Genomic DNA, 24,024 nt, shown 5'->3' with positions numbered 1-24,024 from the left:
AGATTACTAACACCCATAGCCCCTTAACAATAATAAACTTTTTTCTCAATTTACTTTCATTCCATACATCACTCATGTATTTATTTAATCCTAGCTTCTCACATTTTTAATTTTCACGGGCTTTTCACTAGGGTACAGGCTACCTCACGTCGAACATTTAGTTAAAAATATAAGAAAAAAAGCAACTGATTTTAAGTCACTTTTTTTCCATCGATACGCCACACATCAAGGAATATGCCTATGCATAGGAATATTTGGGAAAAAAGTAGTTTGTAAAATATTTGCTTGTGGAAAAAGGTTCATCATTCAAAAATCGTATATTACTTTATTTTATTTGGGATTTCAGGCATCCCTGTGTGGCAAGCTAGAGTTAACATTATATGAGTAAATTTATAGATCCCAAATAATGTATCATGTAATTTGCACAATCAAATGTTATTCAATCATTGTACACCCCGTTCTTGTAAAGCGATAATCGCTGATCTGGAATAAAAAATATTTTTAAAAAGTACGCCGCGTATGAGTACTCGCGCGCCTCGTCAGTCCTCGTCTGCCTCGTGTGAATTGCGGTCGGGAGCGAGATCAAGTGACCCCGTGTTTGCCGCGATTAAAATCGCGGCAAAAATGCCGATTAACGACGTGAGTGCCGAGAGCAATGCGCGATCGTTACTTCGTAGTAATCAGCGCCAATACTCGCCGATCGATTGCGGATATCCGTTCGCGTCGCCATTTGAAATCGCTCATTACCTCACTCTTCGTCTTTTTTTAACTACCTGCCTTAAAAAGAGACAAAGAATGAATTAAACTATGGTTAAAGTTAAACGACATTGGTAGAAACGGGCCTTAATCGCGAGGCCGCGGCCAAGGCCGCATTAACATTCCAGTAGTGGCGCGCGGTCTGTGAAACCGCACCAATAATTTTTCTTTTTTGTTATTTCGTTATTAAAAAATCTCGTTTAAGCTCTTGTGTATTCCCGGGGGCAGGGGTCGTCGCTTACGCTTAAAGAACTCTTACTCTTCTGCACACGTCGTCTGCGCATCGTTACTTCATTCCGAGCGTACCGCGTCAAGTCTCTAATCGAACGTGAAAAATAGCGAGTGGTTATGTGCATCGCGCTGTGTCTTATTAACGTGTCCGCGTATGCTAATTGTGTAGTGTGTGTTTGCTGGCTGCGCTACTTCAATGCTCGCTAATTTCCTGTTACTTGCGCTCGTCAGAGGATGCTCGTTCAATCGCAAGTTGCCGATGGATCGGACGCCTGCGGCGTGGAGAGGTAAGCGAACCCATGCGTGTTACACTTGCATGACTCGGTATTAATTTAAAGCCAATAATCTGTCTCCGATAGCAATAATAGATCGATGTTCGTCGATCTATTTCGTCTGGTGTTCTATTTCAAGTGATATTGCTGCTTTTCAAACGTTATTATCAAACATCACCGTACGAGGTTAAGATATTTTTGAGAAAGTTCTGCGATCGATATCTACAATGGAATTGATGCACTTTTATTTATAATATTGTATTGCCGTGGTATTTATATTATTTTTTATTTGCTCAATATCTTCTTTACGGGTCTTTTTTTATAATAAAAATTGTATATAAATAATTGGTCATTGTAAGTCATAGCTTAGGTTTCGCTCTAAATGGTTGGTGCATTGAAAAAGATATTAATATGCAACGAATATTATCTAACATTAACACATGCTTTGAATGACCAGCTCAAATTCAATCAAGTCGTAACACACAAAATATTGTCGACTTTCATATATTTTCTTTAAATATATTCAATGACAAGAGATTATGATCACCTCAGTGAATGGGGAGAAACCAATAAATGACAAAAATGTTAAAAAAGGCGACAAAAAATAATATTAAAATACGAATCTTTAGTTTCGGAAATATATATAGATAGATAGATAAATTAGGTAGGTAGATAGATAGATAGAGGGGGAGAGAGAAAGAGAGAGAGAGAGAAGCATTTCATTTCAGTGATTTGATCGTCTCGTTCGAGAAAACAGCGCAGGATTTTTCGGAGTCGAGGCGGGTCGCGGATGGCCCGATACTTCGACAATAATAATAACGTAAGCATTCCGGATGCGGATGCGTCCGTGATCTCGCGCGCGCGCTCCTGATTCGACAGTAGCGGAAGATACGTGCAGGCCGCGCGCATAGGAGTAGTGCGCCTAGGGTGGCGTCGTCCTTTTCCCTAGAGCGAGGAGGAAGAGGAGAAGATGGTGAAGCCGGAGGAGGTCGGCCGGAGGGGGCGGCGGAGCGGGGAAGCGCGGGTGGCGCGCGGCGTCGCGGCGCGGTGGTGGGATCGGCGCGGCAGGGGAAGCGGAGCACGCGGGTTACCGAGAGGCAGGCAGGGGCCACCGGCCACCAACCACGCTGGTAGGGGTGGCGGTGAATCCCTCGAAAGTCCGACGGTGCTCTCTCTCTCCACTTTCAGTCCCGAGAGCGGAGCCAGAGAGGCGAGAGAGCACGACGTGCACTCGGAGCTCGCCCGTCGTTCCGTGTCTCGTTCCGCGCGTACTTGTCGATTCGTTCGTTCGTTCGTTCATTCGTTCATTCGTCTGTCTGTCTGCCTGTCCGTCCGTCTGTCTATCTGTCTATCTGTCCGTTCATCTCGTTTCCGCTGTGCCGTACGCGCGTTTTCCGCGCGCTGCGTCGCGACGACAAGCATCGTTATTGCGGGTGGCGAGCACATCCGAGGTGTTCCGTGAAATCTGTAACGGTGCGCTGCGCGGATTTACTCCGGCATCGGTGTGTCGGATGACATTCGTCGTCTGATTCTCACGGTGGCGTGAAGAAGAGCGGACCGGGTGTCGTTACTTCTCCAAGTGTCGAGAGAGGTTCTTGGGGTGCGTCTCTCCCTGTTTGGCGAATCTCTCGGTGAGGAAGGACGATGTAGATGGTTTCGAAGCGGAGGCTCGCATGCGTTCGGTAGAACGAGACGCTTCGAGGGGCGGGCCGGAACGTAACGATGCTTGAGAGGGTGGAATCTCTGAGAAACCTCCTCTGTGAGGGTGTATCGCGATTGATGATGTTTCGCAACGAGAACAGACGAAGCGAGGAAGAGAGAGAGAGAGAGAGAGAGAGAGAGAGAGAGAGAGCTCGTCGATCGACTACCTCGCGATGGAACGTAATGACGTTCGCGGAACCGGAAATGCTCCAAGATTCTCCGGCGCTGAACCTCTCGTCGCGATTCCCGGTGTGTGCGAGGCTCTCTCGATGTGGAAACTGAAGATTCGCGCTCGTTCTCTCGCGCGAGATCGATCCTCACGTGCTCCGGACGACTGCCGGAGTTCGCGTGCCGATCGTGGAGGCTCGTCACGTGCCTCTCGACTGCCGCGAAAGAGGGTGGCTCGATCCTTCCTCGATTCGCTCGATTATTCTCTCGCATTCGTTATCCCGCGGATGCGCTTCGATTTCCGCGACGCGGATCTCGCATCGCTTTTATTTATTTTATCCTGTTTTTCTCTTTTTTTTGGTATATGTAGAGTGCCTTCGTCGCGCACATTTTACTGCGCGCGCATTTTGGAAACGCGATGACAGGTCGGCCGATGATGTTCGACGTTATCGCGCTACGCGGATTACGTATCCATCCTTTTCTACTCTTGAGCCTGCTCTCTTCCATTTCTCTCTCTCTCTTTCTCTCATCTAAAAAAAAAGAGAAGAATACGAACGAGTTTGTGGCTATGATTTGACATCGATGGGGTTTACGAGAACGAGAGAGTGATAGAGAGAGCTCGCTGTCGGTGATGCGCAGCTTGTCCTTAAAATAAATGTCGACTATGCGCGCGCGTTGTCGCTCTCCGGTCGAATATTTATCTTCCCTTTTTTGGGTACACGCGCGCGATTTTATCCCGGCTCTGTGGGGCAGCGGCAAAGGGACAGAGCAAGGGAGAATGCGACCGGCCCTTGCACTGCGGCGGCTACGGGAACAATCATAGCGCGGAAACAACACGCAAGCGAGAAACGACGGAGCGGTTCGAGGGTCGTCGGGACAAAGCAGTCGGGACATGCATATGCACGAGGGACTTTGTGTACCCGGTTTGCGGGCCGGTGATTACAGGTGGGAATAAACCGATACCGAGATACGTAGCTGGCTGCCTAAATACGCGCTCTGACCCACTTCCGTAAGTCTCGGACATCCGCTCCGTCTTGGGCGCGCGGAGACGTGGCGACGATCTCCCTCGTAATATCAAATATCAACATTTGCGCAACATTGGGACGCGAGTGCACGACCGCTCGTCATCGCGCGGAGGCGAGAACACGATGAAAGTTACGAGCGCGTTAATTTCACGAAGCGAACGAAGCAAACGAGAAAGTACCGCGTAAACTTTCGGTGTGGTATGTGAACAACGCGCCTGGTCGTCCGGTGTTTCGGAAAATCAGTATGAAAATCAGTAGTCGGCGAGAGATATCGCTTTATCGTGGCAATCGCGTGAAGATTTTCGGTGGAGCGAAGCGCTGATACGTAACGGTAAATGATCGTAATTCGGTAATTTTTCGAGATACAATATCGCGATTCGTCGATCATCATTTTACCGTACATTACCCTAATTACGCGAATATCCATTTGCGCGTACATTAACGCGGGTATCAGGAAGCGATAATTTATGGCCGACTTTTTTTAACATTCGTGGGCATGCGGAACGCGTATCGATATATCAATCTACAAGTACGACCGACCTGCCGGAGCGATCAATTTAAAAGGCCGTCCGTTTGCGCGAAACGCGAAGATGATTTATGCCCAGTTCGATATGAATACCGCATACTCTCAAATTACTCGTTCGCTCGCTCGCTCGCACGCTTGCCCCTTCGTATACGGTTTTCCATGATTCGACGGTTCGAAAATTATTCGTGATATCACAATTAATCGCGTAAGTCATCGCGATTCGAAGAGCAAAGCGGAAATGTTAAATGATTCCTGCTGCATTCGCATTTTCGCGACCGAGGCGTGTAATTTTCTATGAGCGCATTAGATGAGTGCGATGAGTTAGTCGCCGCGTTGGTGAATTAGTGGTCACGATCGGTGGGTGATTCGACATCGCAGACAACGAAATTCCCGTTCGTGAACGACCAAAACGCGTGGCTGTCAGGTACAATGATCGCGATGATCGTGGGCATATTACGTATATTATGCGCGCATTTGCAGCGGATTTAGACGATCGTTACGTACACGCGTGCGTTGCAATCAGCGTAAATAGCGCGTTCGATAAAGCAAATAGCCTGTAACAAACATTTTCGATATTCTCGCTGACGCGAAATTCAATAAAAATGTACAACGAACATGTAAGTTTCGATAATTGCTGCTGCAACGTTATCATTGCAGTAGAAAGCTTTCTGAACATGAACATTGAATAGATATTAACCATTTACATTAATAATTTATTAGACAGCTCAATTTTCACTTAATACTCTAATTTATAATTTGTGTGATATCGCATACATTATATTTCCACGTCAACAGTCACAATGCTCTAATTCAGGATAGAATTTCAGAATAGAATTTCAGAATAGAAAGCGTGTGGCCTAATTAGAGTTAATCTAGTCTTTGATAACGAATTTATATATGATTGGCGAGCTCTCTCTTCGCGAAGCGGTGCGCACTCGTGATTTGAGTCGCTTATGGCGCTCTTATTTAACAAGTCCTCCACGTCGATATTATCCCTGGGAAAATTCGAGCCGGCTTCTTTCAAGATCCGATAATCGGGCTGTACATTTGGTGATTGGTGAATCAAGCAATTCGCCACACTTAAACGGAGTGTTCCGATCGCGATCTTACTCCTCCCGATGATCGCGGGAAATATGTTCAATTTCTCCGAGATCCGTCACAGAGGATTTCTCGTCTCAAAGTCGAACAATAAGCTCTCGTGGAGTTTGGAGGCGAGTTTCACCCGTGATCGATCCATGAGAAAGTAGAATGCGCGAATCGCGATTGATGCGTCGCAGAAGCCGGCTCGATTTCCTGACACGGAGTTCACGGGTAAATTGCAGATTTCCTCGACGCGGGTCTCACTAGTCCATCTGTGAAGTGTCGGTACACGCGGCAGAAACGCGAGAAAACTCAAGTGAACGTGGTCCATGAAGGGATGACGCGCGAGGCGGACGACGGATTGATGTCCGGCTTCGTCGCGGCTGACGAACTGCAGTTTCCTAGCGTGGCGTTGCATCGCCGACGCTGAATTGCACCCTCGGCGCATTCTCGACGATCGTGGTGGTGCTGCTGCTGCAGGCAGTAGTGGTGGTAGTGGTGGTGGGTGGTGCTGGTAGTGGTGGTGCTCTCGTGAGTCGGACTCTTTCGCGCGGATGACAGCCGGACGTTTTCGTCGCGCGGGTGACAGTGAGATCCACAGGCTCAGTTGAGCTGGCAAGGGACGAGTCTTTCGGACCGTCGAGAGCACGCCGTGATACACCCGGCGGAGGACTACTGCGCGTACCGGCTGGTGATCGGTAGTGATGCCGTGATGGGCTGCAGCTCGAGATCGTTCTTCCTGACCACGCTCTTCTTCGCGGCTGGATTACTGTCGATCGCCTTGCTCGTCGACGTATCCTGCGCGACACGTAAGTTCGCCCTTATTGACTTGTGATCATTATCTGGAATTGCTTATCGAGATAGACTTATTGACAACTCGTAGCCGACTTCGTTACATCTCAGAAGTAATTATAGTCAAGAATACCGGGTTTTAGCAGTCTCAGAAGTTATCAACATTTCGCGCGTGTGCTAGGTTTTATATTAACGTTAATATATTTAAAACAAAGAGATTAGATGTTAGCATATTTGCATATTCGATATCCCTTTGAAGATTCTTATTAGACCGCGCGATAGCGGTAGCGAGTTGGTAATGTATGAACGATTACATAATTTAACTGTAATTTTACGGGAAAGGAAATTCTAATAATATTGCTTTTGTACGTCCTATAAATGAAGGTATGTGTTAACTTTGACTCTCCATGCGTTATTGCATTTTCTGCCTTTGTGAAATTCTTGATATTATTAAGAGGAAGATGATCACGAAATGGGTCATAAATGAACGCGCAATTCCACTGTGGTCAACGTGAAAGATTTCAGCTATTCATCCAATAATTGCACACACTGCAACAGGAACTTATATAGTCTGAATGAATTTGAAGTACTTTATAGTTACAAAAATATTGTATTACGATAGATGATAAAAATTTCGATATACGAATGAATTTTTGTTTTTTTTAACTTATAACAATATTTATTATTTAACGTTGAATTTGGTAAAATAATTAAAATCACGATGGAATGAAAAAATAAATGAAATACAATATAGAAATACTAGAAGCATACACGACGAAACTAAATATGACGAAAAAAAAAAATAAAACTATCTTTTCTCGATGAACTTCTCACACATGAGCATTCACACATATGCATTTCTTATAAACAAAAAATAACAAGTGATAATAAATTTGATGATACAAAAGTTATAACTATAAATCAGATGTAATTTGACTAAACACAGCTTGACATTTTCCGTAATAATAACTAGTCATATGTGCGTTACTTTTCTCCCGGTCGTACGTAAAAACAGAGTTGTACCTAGATTTTTTAGAATAACATCTCCGCGTGTGACGAGTTTCAGGAAAAACAGCGTTACTGAAATCTGTCTACCGTTTGAAGGGACAGACGCGCCCGGAATTACACGAGATTACGCGGGTGCATATAAATCTCCTGCCTTGTATCTTCCTCCTTCGTTTTTTCACCCACGTCTTCCCCTCTCGAAATGCAATCGCGTAATTGCAGGCGATTAGCATTCCGCGCGAGGAGATCGCGCAGATTCCGTCGCCCGAGGAAGCCTTTCATTAGACCGCGCACCGGAACTCGGGTGGGTCTAATTATTTTCCGAGTGCCGCCGAACTCGGGGGAGATTCGCGTTTCGGGCGATTCGAATCGGGGTCACGCGTGTGCATCGATATCCCTCCCTTTCTCGGTTGCTCCCTTCGTCTCACCTCATACATATCCATTTCTCTCGCATACCCTTAATACCGGCGCTCGTGCATGTAGCAACGCGCGTATAACCACAAACTGTTTCTCCAGCGAGCTCCAGCCACTCCTAAAATAGAGACGCGTGCGAGCATATTTCGTGAATCGTGCGTGGAAGTTACCCGAGATAGCGGAGAAGAAGTATGGACCCGTATCTATAACTCGGAAGCATAGGAGGACGTTTATGTCCGACTTTATGAGTCTCGCGCGAAAGCGTTTATGGTTTTCGTATGACGAAAGTCGTTGTAAAAACTTATTCTGATTTTGTCGCGCGACATTATCGGAAAAAGCTTTCTTTATCCTTATGTTAGCTAAGATACGTACATACTCATGTGCATACCCACCTGCAGAGAGGATTATGTAAATCTATCAAATTTAGGCATTTGTGTGTGTGTGTGTGTGTGCGCGCGCGCGCGCCTGCTGGATACATTTGCTGGGCACGATATAAGATCTTCTCCGGTTGCATCGAGGACCTAACATAAAAAATAAAAGTACGCGTGTACATGGATTCCAATTCAATACTCGATCGCGTTCAAGCCTGTAAGGCAGAATACGATTTTCATACGGTAATTCGGTAACGCGGGGCTAAACATTTGGTCCATTGTTTCGCGCGATTGTAAATCCGGATGACCCTTCTGCGCGTCGCGTCGCGCGTGTCAGCTTTTCAAAAACGATTAAAATATTGGAAAAATGAGAAAAAAATGGAGAGGGAAAAAGAGCACGCGATACGAGCGTCCGGAACATCGCGCGCGATGATGAAATGGCCTGTTTAGTCGAGAGTGTACGCGGGGGCGACGTGAAAAGGCCGGGAGAGACGAGGCAACGGAATATAATCTCCTCTTCCCGCTCCTGTCGGATCGCGCCTGGATCCAGCGGGGGTTGTATCTTGGTGGATCACGCGGCGGACGGAGGGGTGAACGCGGGGCGCGAATGCGGACGGCGAGGGTGGAGCGATGGCTTCTCGCTCAAAGGACGCAGAAGCGAATGGGATGCGGACGTCGTTGTCACGACCAGGCGTGAGGTCGCTGATATTCCCTTGTCTTTTATTAAGGAGGGTTTCCTTTCTACGTTTGTCCCGCGTCGTTCTTCCTTTCACGCGCGTTGCTCTGTTTAGCGGCCGCCGCCGATGTTCTTTTCCGCGCGCTTCTCTCGTTCCACCCGTTTCTCTGTCTCTGTCTCTTTCTCTCTCCCTCTTTCTTTCTTTCTCTCTCTTTTGCTGTACCGACGTCGCCGCACGGTACACCCCTGCGAATAATGCTATAATTATTTTCCTGTCCTTTTTCCCTCCATCTTTTTTTTGACCTTTCTCTCTTCCATCTCTTTTCTCGTTGCCTGGGTTCATCTTCGTGCTCTCCGCGGACGATTGTTTGCGGCGTCCTGTTCGCCGTATGTTACTGAGTTTTTTCTTGGTCATTAACGCGCAGCGAACCGTGCGATGAATGTTTAATTTCGACTTCCTCGCGTTCCTCGCGAAAAATTGGCGGAACATCGCTCGCGTCCGCGTTTTTCCTCGGGTCTGTCGCTAGAATAGTCCGGGAGCTCCTGAGCTTGTTCATCGTCGGATTAAAAATCACTAACAGTGGTAGAAAACGTACTCCTGCACAATGAAAAATATTATGAAAGTGATATTAACCCGAGGTAAAATATTAAAGCAATTTCGTAACATCAGTGTCACAGTAACGGATTTGTTACATAATGCACAAATTGTAGGTACATGTTTATTTAATATTGAAAGAAATCATCGTGTATCGGCGCTTTCCAAAGCCTGCCCGAGACTTGAATCGCTCGAGTAACACACTCTTTTCAGTCGGGAGAGATGATCATGTTCTATCAATATTAATTTTGATTTCTCTTGCGCGTTGGTTCCACACGATGCTCCATCTCCGGAAATGTTCGGAAAACTACCGTTCGCTTGATATCGCTCGCATATATGATGCAAAACTTTCGGAAGATATCCACGAACGACCTCGTTTCCGTCCATTCGGCTGTTTCGATTCTTCCGAAGAAAACTTTCTCGCTGTCTTTTCCGACCGAGCGATCGCATCTCGTCTCGTCTCGTCTCGTCTCGTATTCTCGCGTTTATTCTGGACCTCTTTGAAGAATCATACATAATTGTGTTTGGCTTGGTGTAATGCAGTGTCTTTTATTTCTGACGTTTTTTCTTTCTATCATGCGGACATCAGCAGTACCCGAACTAAGAACTACGTTAAGAAACGCGCTTGATTTCACGATGGAACGTTACCGATGCAACTAGAATACTTCGCTTTGATCAAGACCGTTCGCTTTAACAGGTCCGTGTTCTAACGTCGTCCTTAAAAGTGCCGTTTGCGTTTTCCGTGTCGCGATATTGGCTCCGCGCGGGTGAGAACGCATCCGATCATTATATAGACGTTCCTTGAGCGCTTTGTGCTCCGCTCCATTCCGCCTTTGCAGCCCGGCTATCTTTGGATCACTTCTTTGTACGGCATTTTTCTTACGTCGCATCTCTCTTTCTCTCTCTCTCTCTCTCTCTCTCTCGTTACTAGCGTGGCAGCGCGGATAAATGGTGTAACGACGTGATCATTTCTATTAAGACGGCTGCGAGGCTTGCGAGACCCACGACGGATTCCCGCGCGCGTATCTCCGCGCATCGCGCTCTTTATTACTGCCCGCTTATCTATCTCGACGCGCGATCTCTTTGCGCGACACCATATTTTTGCAGTACCATATCTGCTCCCGTGGTCTCGTTTATTACGTTTGCCTTTGTATTCTCCCTTCAAGAAGATAACTATGCACCTCATCCTCCACCGTCTCTTTGTAATTCTCTCTCTCGCTCTTTTTCTCTTTTCTCTCTGCTTCCTTCTGCTCTCGGCATTCTGCATCGCATTTTCCTCCGCGCGAGCCTATAAACTATATTCTTATTTCTCGACGACTCTCGCACCTTTTGTACGTTTTTGTTAGCGCAATGCTAGCGCCGAGATTTTCCGAGACGCGACACGGATTCGCAGGTAGTATCTGAGACCATCTCACTTTCTGGGTCACACTCTCTCTGTCTTTCTCTCTCTTCTTTCGCTCCCATCCCTTGCAAACGCCGTAATAAAAGTTGGTGACTTCTTCGTAACGTGGACGCACCTGCGGTCCTCTCTCTCTCTGTTTTTCTCTCCCTTTGCGTGTTCTCGCCCCCCATCCCATATCCAACGAGATTGATAATGTATCTTTTTGCTGTTCAGATTGATCGGAACTTTTTGTCGATTGCAAGATGCTTTCTTTCTCTTTTCCTCCCTTTTTCTTTGTCTCATCCTGCAAAAACGCAGATCCTGTCATCAGCAATACCGCCGATATCCCTGGAAATGCGTCGTCGATGATCTAAATTCTAAATGATGCAAAAGAGATCTTTCCTTCTCTCTCTCTCTCTCTCTCTCTCTCTCTCTCTCTTCGGCGACTAAACGCCACATGAAAATGATAAGAATGGCAGAATAGAAGAAAGGAGTGAGAGAGTGATGTCGAACGCATCGCACGATTGTGAAAACTGATTTTACGACAGCGATTCTACCCTCGCGCCGCGTGCAAATAAACGCTCCTTGCCCACCGACAGATTTTTCGTGTTTTATACTTCAACGGCAGACTTACGCGGGGTGGTAAACAATACTTGCGCGTTTGCAGCGATATCACGCCACTTCTCTGAATTCCAACGTAACTGAGAAATGAGAAAACATTGCCGGTACTCGCAGTAGTAACCCATCCAGTTTACGATCATGATAAAAAAGAGCGACACGCGGATCTTGAGAAGAGCACTACTCTCGAGTACGCGGATTTCGTGGGACCATACACTTGATTTCGAGAGACTCACATCCGGACGCAAGAATCTGCCTCGTATCGCCCGTCCACGAGTGCAGTTTCGATCGAGAATAGAGTCATTCGCGTCGATCGTAACGTCAATGTGTTATTCCAACCGATCATGAAAAAACCACCTCACGTAGGGACAATACGCCGTAAAATATTACGAAGCTCATAAACTACCGCGCGGCTCGCGCCCTGCTGTCCGCGCGTGTAGTTTATCGAACCGGCCGATTCGCAGTGTGCACGGCAAACGTTTTATCGCCACTGCGACAGATGCGGAATTAATCAAATTGCGAATTTTTTCATGAGCGTCCGCCGATCGCGATTACAAAATCATTGACCGCGCGGCACTCTAACTGACGCGACGCGACGCCGATGCGCCTGGTTTCGTTTTATTGGCGTTGCTCATCGCGGCGTGAACGTGCGATATTACGCATTAGAGATTACGGTCCCCGAGCCGTGCTTGGCGTCGGATCGCGTTCGTTTTCGCGAAACCATCGGACCGAGAGCAATCGATATACGTAGCCCCGTGAAATTATGAGCATCATCGCGCCGACGTTTTATCCGTCCCGAGGATTTATTTTTCGAAAAATTCCTCGACAGTGAGAGAGCGCGAGCCCATTATATCGTATTGCGTAACCATGGCGTGCGTTCTGCCGTTCCGCCGTTTGTGCGAGCCGAGATAAATGCATCGAAATGGTGCATTGAATTCTTGATAGGTCAGCGTACAATTCGCGTCAGATGAAGCGAATTCAATGAAGCTAGCTTGCGAGGGAATGGCGAAAAGGTCTTCTGCTGCAGTTAGTTTCGCGTGTACTTTAACAACGTTTTCGTTGAAAACTCGAATGTTAAAAGCGTCAAATCAAACATCGCGCAAGAGTGAAATTTGGTTAAGTGATTTTCAAGTTGAGAGGGAGAGGGAGAGAGAGAGAGAGAGAGAGAGAGACAGTCCATAGACAAATCACTCTTGAGATATCATACTTATAATATAGCCTTGTGCTATCAGTGCATCTAGGAATAAAGATACACGTTGCATGAGAGGCTTTCGCGTTCGGTCGCTGAAGTTGGAAGCTCTCGTTAGAGTTTCCGGTGTGCGTAATCAAGGACAGTCAGTAAGTTCGGAGTTAGAGTTGCGGTTCGAGGACTGCTCTAAGTTTGACGGTGCTGTTCGATACAATTAGCGTCTTTGACGTTAACGACATTAATAATTAATAATCGATATTTCGAAATTCAGCGAAACTCTGTACTACGGCTTCCCTCTTCGTAACATCGGTAATCGTATTCACGGTTGAATTGAGGCACAATGTGCTTGTCGATCCATACATGCGAATATTATTAATTACGCAGTCTCGATAAGAGTACAAAATATTTCACGATATTACGGGATTATTAACTCGTTGGCGCAAGTCAAGTCGTGTGACCGCGATATTTCTAATTGTTCGATGCAATCGTTCATGAAATTGTATTCCGGGACTATCAGTAAATTCTGAATATGCGTGAGCGTCGTAAAACAGGAAACATTTAATCCATAGATTGATTTGGCAGATAGATTTTAAGAGCGCGTGATCCTCGCGTAATATGATCATCACTAAAACGGATTTTACGTCAAAATGATCCCACTTACGTCAGAATAAACTTGATTTTTTCATTGTAAGGCAAGATCGATCTGAGCAAAAAAGTTTTTGGTACTCTATATTATAAAACGATACGATAAAGTTTCGCTATTCAAGTCTATGATTATTACAAACTCCGCTCTTTGCGGAGATATTTCTGTGTTATGTCTGTAATATTGGGGAACACGGGATGGTTGCGCTCGTTACTAGTCTCTGCGGAGCGGCCGAAATGTGCGAATACAATATTTGATGATCGGCACTGTCACTGTCAAGTCACGTTGTAGCACGGTTGAATGAAGCGCAAAACAGTTCGTTTGCGTCATCGCTTTCGAACAATCGACATCTTTGATATACGCGGCTTCATTAATAATCCGTGATAGACATTCAAACTCCAAACACTATTCACCACTATTGTAACTGTGCCTATATTATACGTTTAATGTCGCTGACTCTCTCTCGATTCTCTTGGTTGTGTTAATTTTAACACACCTCTGTCGTGCTCTTTCGCATAAAGTTGTGCGAAATTGCTCTTTCGAGTATCCATATTCATTTAAATTATAATAATTGTCGCCAGAAATGTCAACAGTCACTCTATTAAAGATTGATAGGTGACAAATCCTCATCGTTATCATTGATACATTAATCATCATTATTATCTTGTTAATGATAAATGTTGCATTGTAATTTTTAGAGTTATATATTATGTTTTTAAAATTTTAAATGAATATCTTGTGTACTAAAATTGCAGTTTTTATGTTAAACGTTATGAATATTTTTATTACTTTTAATGGGTGAATAAGATGTGATTTCATATCTATGTTTTTTAATATAATAAAAATTAACATAATAAAAATTTCCCTCTCTCTCGAAAGGAATAATAAAAGACATTAGTATTTTCGGATATTAGAACTTGCATTTCACGATAATTTTGCGTAATTTGATTATCATCAAGAGACACGGTAGTGTCTCGCGCCAAGTATACGCGCAGCGAGACCGCACCGTGACTCTTTTATACTTTCATAACTACATACACGCATACATATAACTAGATCACATTAGTAATTCAATACGCCGCTTTTAAATTTTCATTCTCTATCTTAGCGATGAAAGCTAGCAAGCGACCTGTCAGTAGCTTTATTGCGCTTATTCTTCGTGACTGTAAGAAGGTCACAAATAACGGTCTACTTCTTCTTAGTTTGCTATCTTTCCAACATTTGGGCGTCAAGGTGTCAGCGATTGCGGCAACGTCATGCCTGCACCTTGCGCTGATAAACGGGGCGTTACTTGCGCGTGCTGCAGAAAAGTGCTCCTAGACAGCTGAGGAGATTTACGAGCTTGATAGGCGCTTTGGAACGCTGAGCTGATAAAAAGTCTGTCACTGAAAATTCGTGAATTTTCGACCAACTTATGAGAAACGAGTTTTTTCTTTAGGAAGATTAAGGGAGACAATAGAATGAATTATAATTATTCGGAATGAACATTCCTTATGTGACGCCAATTGACAGAGGGAGAAAGCAATTAGAAAATAATTTTTTAAGTTAAATGGGCAAGTAGATCCTTGGATGCGGTTACCATTGTGGGCTTTTATGACTTGTCATGTGTGAATGATATGAATGATGATAAAAGAGTTCATCTCTTTTATTATCACGACCGGCAGTCATTATTGTCAGTCGTTGAGTGAAATCCAAAATAGGATCAAAACATTCGATTTTATAATTATTATACTCTACGTAACAAGTAATAGAAGTGCACCGATAACCACGTCAACCAAGGCATTAGTTGTCCATTTAACTTTAATATTACAACAAAACTTTTAATTTAGTAAAGTCTAATTTAAAGATCTGAAATTTGACTTATGTATGTATTTGAAATATGTGACATAAAAGTTAAGGAGACGAGAAATACTAATTGATAATCTGGAATATAATTTTGGTTATTGATTATTGTAATATGTATTGTAATATTTACGACATATTCATTAAAGATATTAAAGTGGATATGAATATTATTATGAATGAGTACCCAGAATAGAACATAGCTATCTGAAACGTGACAAATCCTCAATGCATTCGTAATCGAATATCGATATGCATAATTCTGATTTATCTAATAAGGATTTTAATATAACGTATAATCAGATGAAATGCTAATTGATAAAAACGACTTCGTGTTTCACAATAATAACGTATGTAGTGCGATACTGTATCGCAAAATTATTAAATTATCAAATTATTTCAATCAGTTGCATGACACAATTAATGGGAAGAACAAAGGTCGAATGAGTTTTGATGATTTTCATTCAAATTTTGATGAAATTCTCAACACGAGTGCATTTAATCGTCTTTATACAGAAATCTTAGAGAGATATACTGTTGAATTTACACGTGCATTTGCGTGACATCTTCAAAAGTGTGACAAGGTAACACACTGTTCGATCGAATGAAACGGTGTAAGCCGCGATATAATCCACGTAATTTTATTAATACGGCTTATAGGGACGTTCAATCGATCCTCGCGTTAGGATTACGCGGCTGTAAATTTTAATTCGCTTAGACGGAGACGACGAGCGGCGGCGGGACATCGATTTCATCATCGCCGTCGTTTCCATGAGATGTTATTCGACCTCAGAAATCCGCGCGTCTCCGGGACTAACGTCTTCCTTGGAAACGACGGCTGATCTGATCATTTATTTTACGCGCGCGAGGACTCATCTCTCCTGCATTACGCCAGGCTGGACAAGATTTATGTATTTTCGAGGATAGAACTGTAGTATCTGCTTTATGACTCGGCAGATGAGCGAAATGGCTTTCCATCCTCTCCGTCGCTTCGCTTCTCTCGCCGCCACCCCTATAGGCAAAGGGTCCCAGGGGAGTTTCTGGCAACGACCACGTCGCGCCGCGCCGCGTGCGACCAACGCATCGACAACTTTTAATGTCCCTTTTGATTCGCTATCTCATGTTCCCATCGTTTTTTCGTCATCCTCGCGTACTCTGTATGCTCATTCGTTCGTTCATTCGCCATTCGGCAACTGCGACGTGGGAGAGAAGAATTGGTGGTACATTGGTGTATCGTTGGCCTGCAAAAGATTTCTTCGTCTCTTTTATTCATTCTTTCTCTCGCTCCGTCTTTCTCCCTACGGACAACAATGCCTTTATACGTGTCGTGACATACGCGACGCGGGGAAATCGACGTTCCTCAAGCGAGCATATGCCCCCCCGCCCGCGGTTGCATGCGGTGGCGTTTCGCATTTCCGGATGGCAAGAAAGGGTGGGCGTGCGATACGCGGCTGGGGGAAATCGACCGAACAAGTCGTATGCCGATCTCCGGAGCAAATGAGCCATACTCCGACTTGTCATCTTTGCTGTCACCGTGGAGACCTCGAAGATCTCATTGAAATCCCGGAATGTTGTCTCGCGCGCTCTCTCGTCTCGCATAGCGATTTGGCAGCATCGTTACCGTTTGCAAGCTTGTCGGAGCACTGCGTTTTCATGATCTTTCTTATACCTTATTGTCTTTCATGTTCCTCTTTGCTGCCGGCACTTTGAGTTTGAAGAGTCTTGAGAACACTCAATGATACTTGTGCAGTACAAGTACTAACAAGTACTAACAGTATTTTCGATTCCAGTTTGATGAACGACACTATTTATACGTAATCGATACACCTGCGGCAATACAACTATGAGGGGAAACCACGTCAGTCTTTCTTTCTGCTTATAACGGAACCAGTCAACGGAATCGTTGACTGGTTCAAGTATACTCTTTTAATGAAAAGGTCTTGCATTTCTTTAAGCTATATCGCATAAAAGAACGGGCTTGCAAATGAAGAGTTGCTTTGCAGGAAAAACAAACGTTATTGACAACTTACTCTCTCCAAATGTTGAAATATATATATATATATATCATTTTTGGCTGATAGAATATTGTGTTCTAAATGTTTGCACAATTTCAGATTAAGGCGGAACTATTTAATTACTAGAGAATTAACACGAAAGTTATTTGTGTATAAATGCTCTCTTATTTTTCATCTTTGACATATAAGAGCAATTTTATGCGACGTAGAGCTAATTTAAATCATACCGTTCCCCTCTGCTTGCCGCGAGCGAGCAATTTCGAACGGGATTACGATCGGGTTCAAAAAATCAACATGTGTTACATTCCGCATTCTGACGAGATACGCGCGCAAAGAAACATCTCCGTGCTACAACTTTCATGAGATAGTCAGCATCGCGGCGATAGAATCTCGCGCGATGATATAGCAGTCAGTACTAATCTTTTGAGCCGCAATTTCGATGCACGCGAGCGCACTATGTACGTATAAAGCTGCCGCGTAAATTCTACTCTCACGGCGGTATGAAAGTTTCAGCGTTCCCAGTGCTCTCTTCATCCTAAAATTTTCATGAAGGCGCATTGATCCGCAAACGATTCATCGGACGTTCATACGTCAACATACGATTCCATCGGCCGCGGCGAATTTTACATGCATTTATACACAATAATAGCGCTCGCAAGCCATCGCGACATCGCGCTGTTGTTGGCCCCGTTTGTTGAAAGCTCCGATTATTGAGAGAGATATAACAATTGTCCGACAACGTTATCGTTTTCGATTGCCTTTTGACTGATCATTTGCCACGGCTACGCCTGTGGCAATATTCGTGAAACGAGCGATCCGGATGGAGACATGAACCGCACGATTAACGTGGCCAATGCAAGTACTTACGCTGAACAGTTGACACCTTCCCTGTGTGGGTCATTGGATTGATGAGCCGATTAATATCGCACATTAATACCTGCGACATTGGCGTATGTGTGTTACGTGCCGACGTGCTTTGCGCGCGCTGATGCGGTATACCTAGCTCGAAATGGATAAACGAGCAAAGTACTCTTATCATATGCTTGCCTACGTTGTACATGCATGACAGAAGCACAAGCGCTCAAAATTCTTGAAATGTTTATGATTGTACATCTCCGTAGGATCGATCGCGAAACGATCACTTCCGTCACAGATAATTGAACGAGGGACAACTACTGGCGTAGTTTGCCATCCCTACATGTGCAATTTTTTCCACATTAAACGAACGATAGAACGTGTTTCTCGTCCCTTGCCCTTTTCTGACCCCTACTTTTACCCATACTTTTCGCGCATTTCATACGAAGGCTCGCCAATCCGCACGGCGTCGCGTATAGGGGCATTATCTATCTATAATAATAGCGAGTGCACAAATCGATGGAGAGACAAAAGCAGACGGTGGGTGGACGATGGGAGCGTAAAAGGCGAGGGAGGACGGAGGCAAAGGGAGGCTCAAGGGGGTGCGGGAAGATAGAAATGCGAGGAAAAGAGACGAAGGGAACGAGAGCTCGAGCCGAACGCAAGCTGAGCGTTGCATTATCGTTACATTTACGCTCGGACAAGTCTGTTCAATCGTTATGGATAAGCTGCATTGTAGAAACGAGCAAGCAGGATCTCCCGTCGCGTTATGAGGCAAGCGGGTGCCTCTCGCCTCCCTTTCCGAGCGTTAAAGCTTTGGTGTCGCGAACTTTTAATTGAAGGATAATTGTGCGTGATATCGATGCTTGGCCTCTAATTAGCGCGTTCTCGAATTTGATAGCATTTCCTGAATTATTTGCACTTCCTTTTTTCACTCTCCTGTATAATATAATAAAAATATTTTTCTTTTTCTTTTAAATGCATGTTTAAATACTTCCTTTACTTACGCAGATTTAGGAAATTATATCACATCATTGTATTATATTATAGTTTGTCTTTCGTTCGTACACACGGCGTCGAACGGCGAGGGTAAAGCGAGGGTTCCAGAATCCAGCATTTAGGGATCTTCAAGCATGAACACTAATCACATCTGTAGCACGTTTATATACGGCACTGTGTCCTTCCCGCTCGAGTGCAAATTACATTCCGCTCGTGGCGTCTGGGAAAATTCTACTGTCGCGCGCCGGTATTCGTTAGCGGACTCGCACGCACGTTGGGCCGAGCGCCCCGACGCTTTGTCGGGCGCATGTAAAATGCTCCATTGTAAAGCATTTCGGCGGCGATGTTTTGCCGGGAAATCGAATCAGCACGGACCGGCGCCACCCCATCGTCGCCGGTTGTGATTTAACGCGCGTCCCAGAGCCGACAGAGCGCTTACAACGCCGGGAATACGCTTCATTGTCGAATGTGTGTCGTGCTGCGAAATCGAGCTCTGGGATCTACTCCGCTCGGTGAATGTCGGCGCGGCATCGCAGCGCTCGAAACGGCGCATCTCGATACGGCTCGGGTATTTGACTGATACAATTGAAACATCAAACATACAGGGAACTGATTGATCTCCCACTCGCCGCGTCGTGTGGCGTAAAAGAGAATGCTCGGTGGAAGTGTCAGCCGTTTAGTCGTGCGCGCGGAATCGCGTTTGCGTCATGCGAACGAATATCTCCCGCGCGATGGAATATGCCTGTCGCCGGCGGCGGCTGTCACGTGACGTGTACTGAATACTCGCGTTTCCGGTTTTTTCCCTCTTTTTTTCGGATGATTATTTTGCGTGAGTGGTCCCTACGGCTATGATGCAAGAACCGTGCCAGCAACTTTTCTCATAAAGAAAACCGACAATCTTACGACGAATCTGAGGAATGATCGTCTAGGATTCGCTGTACGGAGAACGATATTGTAACATCTTACGATTCAGATTTCATTAAATTAATGTCTTTAATTTAGAAATAAGCTTTATTCTTATTCGATATTTTACTCTTTTTCATATAAATATTTCCAGCGCCATTTTGCAGATTGTCGCCTCAACCAAAACTAACCAGGACTGATATATTAATTTTTCATGCTAAAGTCACGTTTGCACACGATTTGATATTACGGTGATGTGTCTATATTTTAAAAGATTGATCGAAAAATACATTTCATGTTTGAATTTTAATTTTAAATAACTTGAAAATTAAACGAAGCTTTTTCGACTTCTCAGTTTAATATGCGATGTCAATCATGGTAAAATGGTTTCAAATATGTTACCTTTGTGCGTATTATTAATACGAGCTTGTTGAGCAGCTTATTTACGTTTTCGTCAAACTAATATGCTTTCTCGTGATTTGCAATACCAACGTTCTGATAATAATGCATGTGCGTAATACCAATGTGCTGATAATAATACATTTTCCTTCCCATTCGATATAATTCTCTCCCTCTTTCGTGATGTTCGAGCGAGCAGTGTCGCCTGCGTAAGTTCTTCTCCCTCTCGTAGAATTGTTTCAAGCGTTCCATTATATTCTCATTCGATGAATCGACTACACGCGCACCATGTGTCTCCCACGTCGTATACACAGGGGTTATTGCACGATGGACAAAAATACGCCGAGTCGTGAAAGCCGATTTACGTTCTGTATTTAGCACAAAAGCACGTCGCGCACATCGTGTGAGCTCAAAGAACGCGTATTTGCGTCTTACGATGTTCATTTGATGATTCTCGTTGCCGATTTAAAGATAAACAAATATATAATATGCATCACAGGAATTACATAGAAGGTACAATCTGAATGATAAATTAATAAATTTATATTTTTTATTCATATATATAAGCGAAGCATGAAACTTGTTAAAACTTTTCAATATTTTTTCACCTTTGGATGTAAAATATCGTTATCCGGAATGCTGCTCTGCCAAAGTATCAGGAGTAAAGTTTCGGCATTTCGTGAATATATATTCAAGTGCACGTGGGAAAAATGTGCCTCGTAACGCAGCGCGGACGATCATAGAGAAAGTTTACGAAGCAGATCGGGTGGATCCTCGATCGAGAGGGACTTTTTCTATCCACCGGTGCGTCTAATGGACCGTTTCCGGTAACACGATTGACTTTAATTATGGGACCCATACCAAAAAGGAACGACGCGCCTTGAGCGCTGCGGACTATTAACCTTAATGGCGATGCAAGGGAGAATACAATGAGACATTAAAAATAATTGGCCACTAGTCCTTTCTCTTGTTTCTTCCTCTCCCTTTTTCTCTCCCGATTGTCTTCACTCGCCAGATCGCGATTGTAACGTCATTGCTCGTACGAGCGTAATCGCTATCACGCGGCGTGCAGCGCGACTGTATGCAAGCCGACGTAAATGGGAAGCGACGAAAAAAGTTAATTGCACGTCAGCATAAATAACGCTCGTTTCGGATGTGCGGCTCCGTTGTAAATTTCGTGGTGTCGCCCTTGCGAAGGAAAAATCGCACTCGTTTTCGCGGATCTCGCGGATAGATTAGGCGCGATCAGGTGCATACCAATCCTAGCTGACTCGGGGCTTCGTTGATGGCCACGGGATTTCCTCGGCGTTTCCTCAGCTTACGTGGTCGGACTATTTTTGTAGGACTCGCGCGAGCGAGATATCGAGGGACTCGTGGCTGCCAAGGACGCCGGCGGCTCGCGAAATTGGCTGTACGAGAAATCAATCCCGGGTCGTGCACCTTGCATTTTCCATTACCTGGCGTGGATCAATTCTGTCTAAATGAAACGGAAACTCTCGCCGTGCCAACGTAAATGTTATCCGCAGAGTGTGTGCGCGCGGTTTATATAAAACGCACCGCTCCCCATGAAATCGTAAAGAAGCAATCGATCATACTGTATGCTAAACGGAAACACAGATGCTCCGCTTTTATACTCAGGGAGAATATGAGCGAGCACTTTAATAAGCTATAAATTCAGCTTAAGGAGCGGTGTGTACCTTACTGCAGTTCACGTACACTGATCACTAAATTTAATATTCGACCGAATCAAATATTAGCAAACTAATAATGATAATTCTTAAATGCATTTGCAGGCTGTTTTATTCAATGCGATTGATATATTTATATAAAGCAAGGCGAATGTGATTATTATTAACTGATTGCCTGTTTTCAATATTCTTTAAATTTTTATATATAAATAACATTTGATACTAATTTTTTTAATTTTTTCAACACATGAGACTTTCACACGAATAATGTCTTGTATAGAAAAACATTTATATAAAGTTTCATGTGTGCGAAAATCACTTAAAATCAAAGCTTGAGTAGACACAAATCCTAAACTTAAGCAGTTTTGGTAAATTAAGTCAACTACGAAATCGATATATAAATTGGATGTAATTACTTTCTTTCGTCTTAGCCTCGAGAACGAGGAAATAGGATTGTTTAGACATGACAAGATTTTAATGCGATTTTGAAATTTAATTCTAAAAACTACAGAAAGCGAGTTCTAAGTCAATAGTCTTAGAAGAAACGATCAATACGACGAGGAATTTAACAAACAAATAATCCATTTTATTTTCGCGCTAGATGTGCCGGGTACACATTAATATTCATAAAATCCGCTTAATTCTCTCCCATATGTGTTTTGCGTCTGTAATGATGTTACTGCTTATTCGGCAAACGAACGATGTCGACCAGTGGGAGTCTCGCAAATCTCCCATGGGTCGGATATACGTATGAAATCGCGCTGCACTCGATGACGTCCGTATACGATCGTTTAAACAACATCCTACGGGGCTGCCGCGTGCTTGACGATAAATAACATTTGTACCGGGCATTGGTTTCGTCGGTATGCCGTTGACACCGTTTATTTCTGATTAATTGAAAAGCTCGTGTCACCGTCACATGTCGCCTGACGGCGTCGCGCCGCGCAATTTGCCCTGACACACTTCCCGTTTTTTCTTCGTCGCCCGGCCTCCGTTCCGGTCGATCTGCCATCATACCGTCGTAAGCTCCTCTCTTTTTATCCTCCTCTTCTCCCGCGAGAATCAACGGGAGCTTTGCGAGCTTTTCGTCACGCTCGCTTGACGCCGCCGTCTCCGTCGTTTTCGTCGCCGATGGAAGGCGTGCCGCGCTTCGAATAAATGCGGAACCGCTTGACAATGAATTATTCGACGACGACAAGAACCACCTCGAGAGTCCCTCCCCCGACCCTTAATGTCAAATGGCACTTTCTCAATGTATTCCGGGTCAAGGATGCATGTGCGATACTCAACGACATTATCATCGCGCAACTGGTCCTTTATTGCCTGTTTAATACCGATTATTCGCTTTAGAAGTGTTTTGCTACGCAAATGTATTTCAATGCATTATTTAATTTATCTTTTGTTGTCGCAGTGTTGCAGGATACATTGTATTCGATTTGTGTACTATCCATGATATTTTTGAGTTTATCGGGCTACTTAACAGGATTTTCAGCTTAATAATTGAATTCCGTTATTCAACGTATGATCTCTTTCGTGAGTTCAGAGCCGAATAAAAATCTCATTAGACTCGCGTTTCGAAAATTAGCTATGCGATGAAAATAATTTTACGTCAGCATTTACGGTTAGATACATCAAAGAGTTAATCCGTATCAAACGGAGTAGGTAATACATTTTTCAAACAGAAACCGTCGATAATGAACCCATGATTATCGCTGTAAGGTACATGATGAACTTCGATCGTTATCGAATTACGGATGAAACTAGCGTAATAGCATTCCGCGTGCTGCATCATTTCTTCCTCGCAGTCGCAGGAAATTACGAAAACTCCATACCTGTTCGTTGAAACCAGATCACCTCGTAATGGCGATGAAATTAGTCTA

General features: G+C 44.3%; 1 protein-coding gene across 4 annotated transcripts in view; it reads left to right on the top strand.

Annotated features, from left to right (window-relative positions):
- Positions 1–6,441: 6,441 nt before the first annotated feature.
- Positions 6,442–24,024, top strand: part of LOC105282464 (hemicentin-2) — a 326,396-nt gene continuing 308,813 nt past the window's right edge. For 3 of the 4 annotated variants that reach the window (XM_011344417.3, XM_011344418.3, XM_011344416.3), the window contains exon 1: positions 6,442–6,568. In XM_011344417.3, the coding sequence (XP_011342719.1) occupies positions 6,472–6,568 (97 nt within the window). In that variant the 5' untranslated portion in view covers positions 6,442–6,471. The remainder of the gene's footprint in view (positions 6,569–24,024) is intronic. The other variant, XM_011344419.3, reaches the window with a different exon arrangement.

Source organism: Ooceraea biroi, chromosome 2 (genome assembly GCF_003672135.1).
Source record: "Ooceraea biroi isolate clonal line C1 chromosome 2, Obir_v5.4, whole genome shotgun sequence".
Lineage (NCBI taxonomy): Eukaryota > Metazoa > Arthropoda > Insecta > Hymenoptera > Formicidae > Ooceraea > Ooceraea biroi.
The sequence above is the reverse complement of the archived record's forward strand: the minus strand, read 5'-3'. Positions and strand labels throughout refer to the sequence as shown.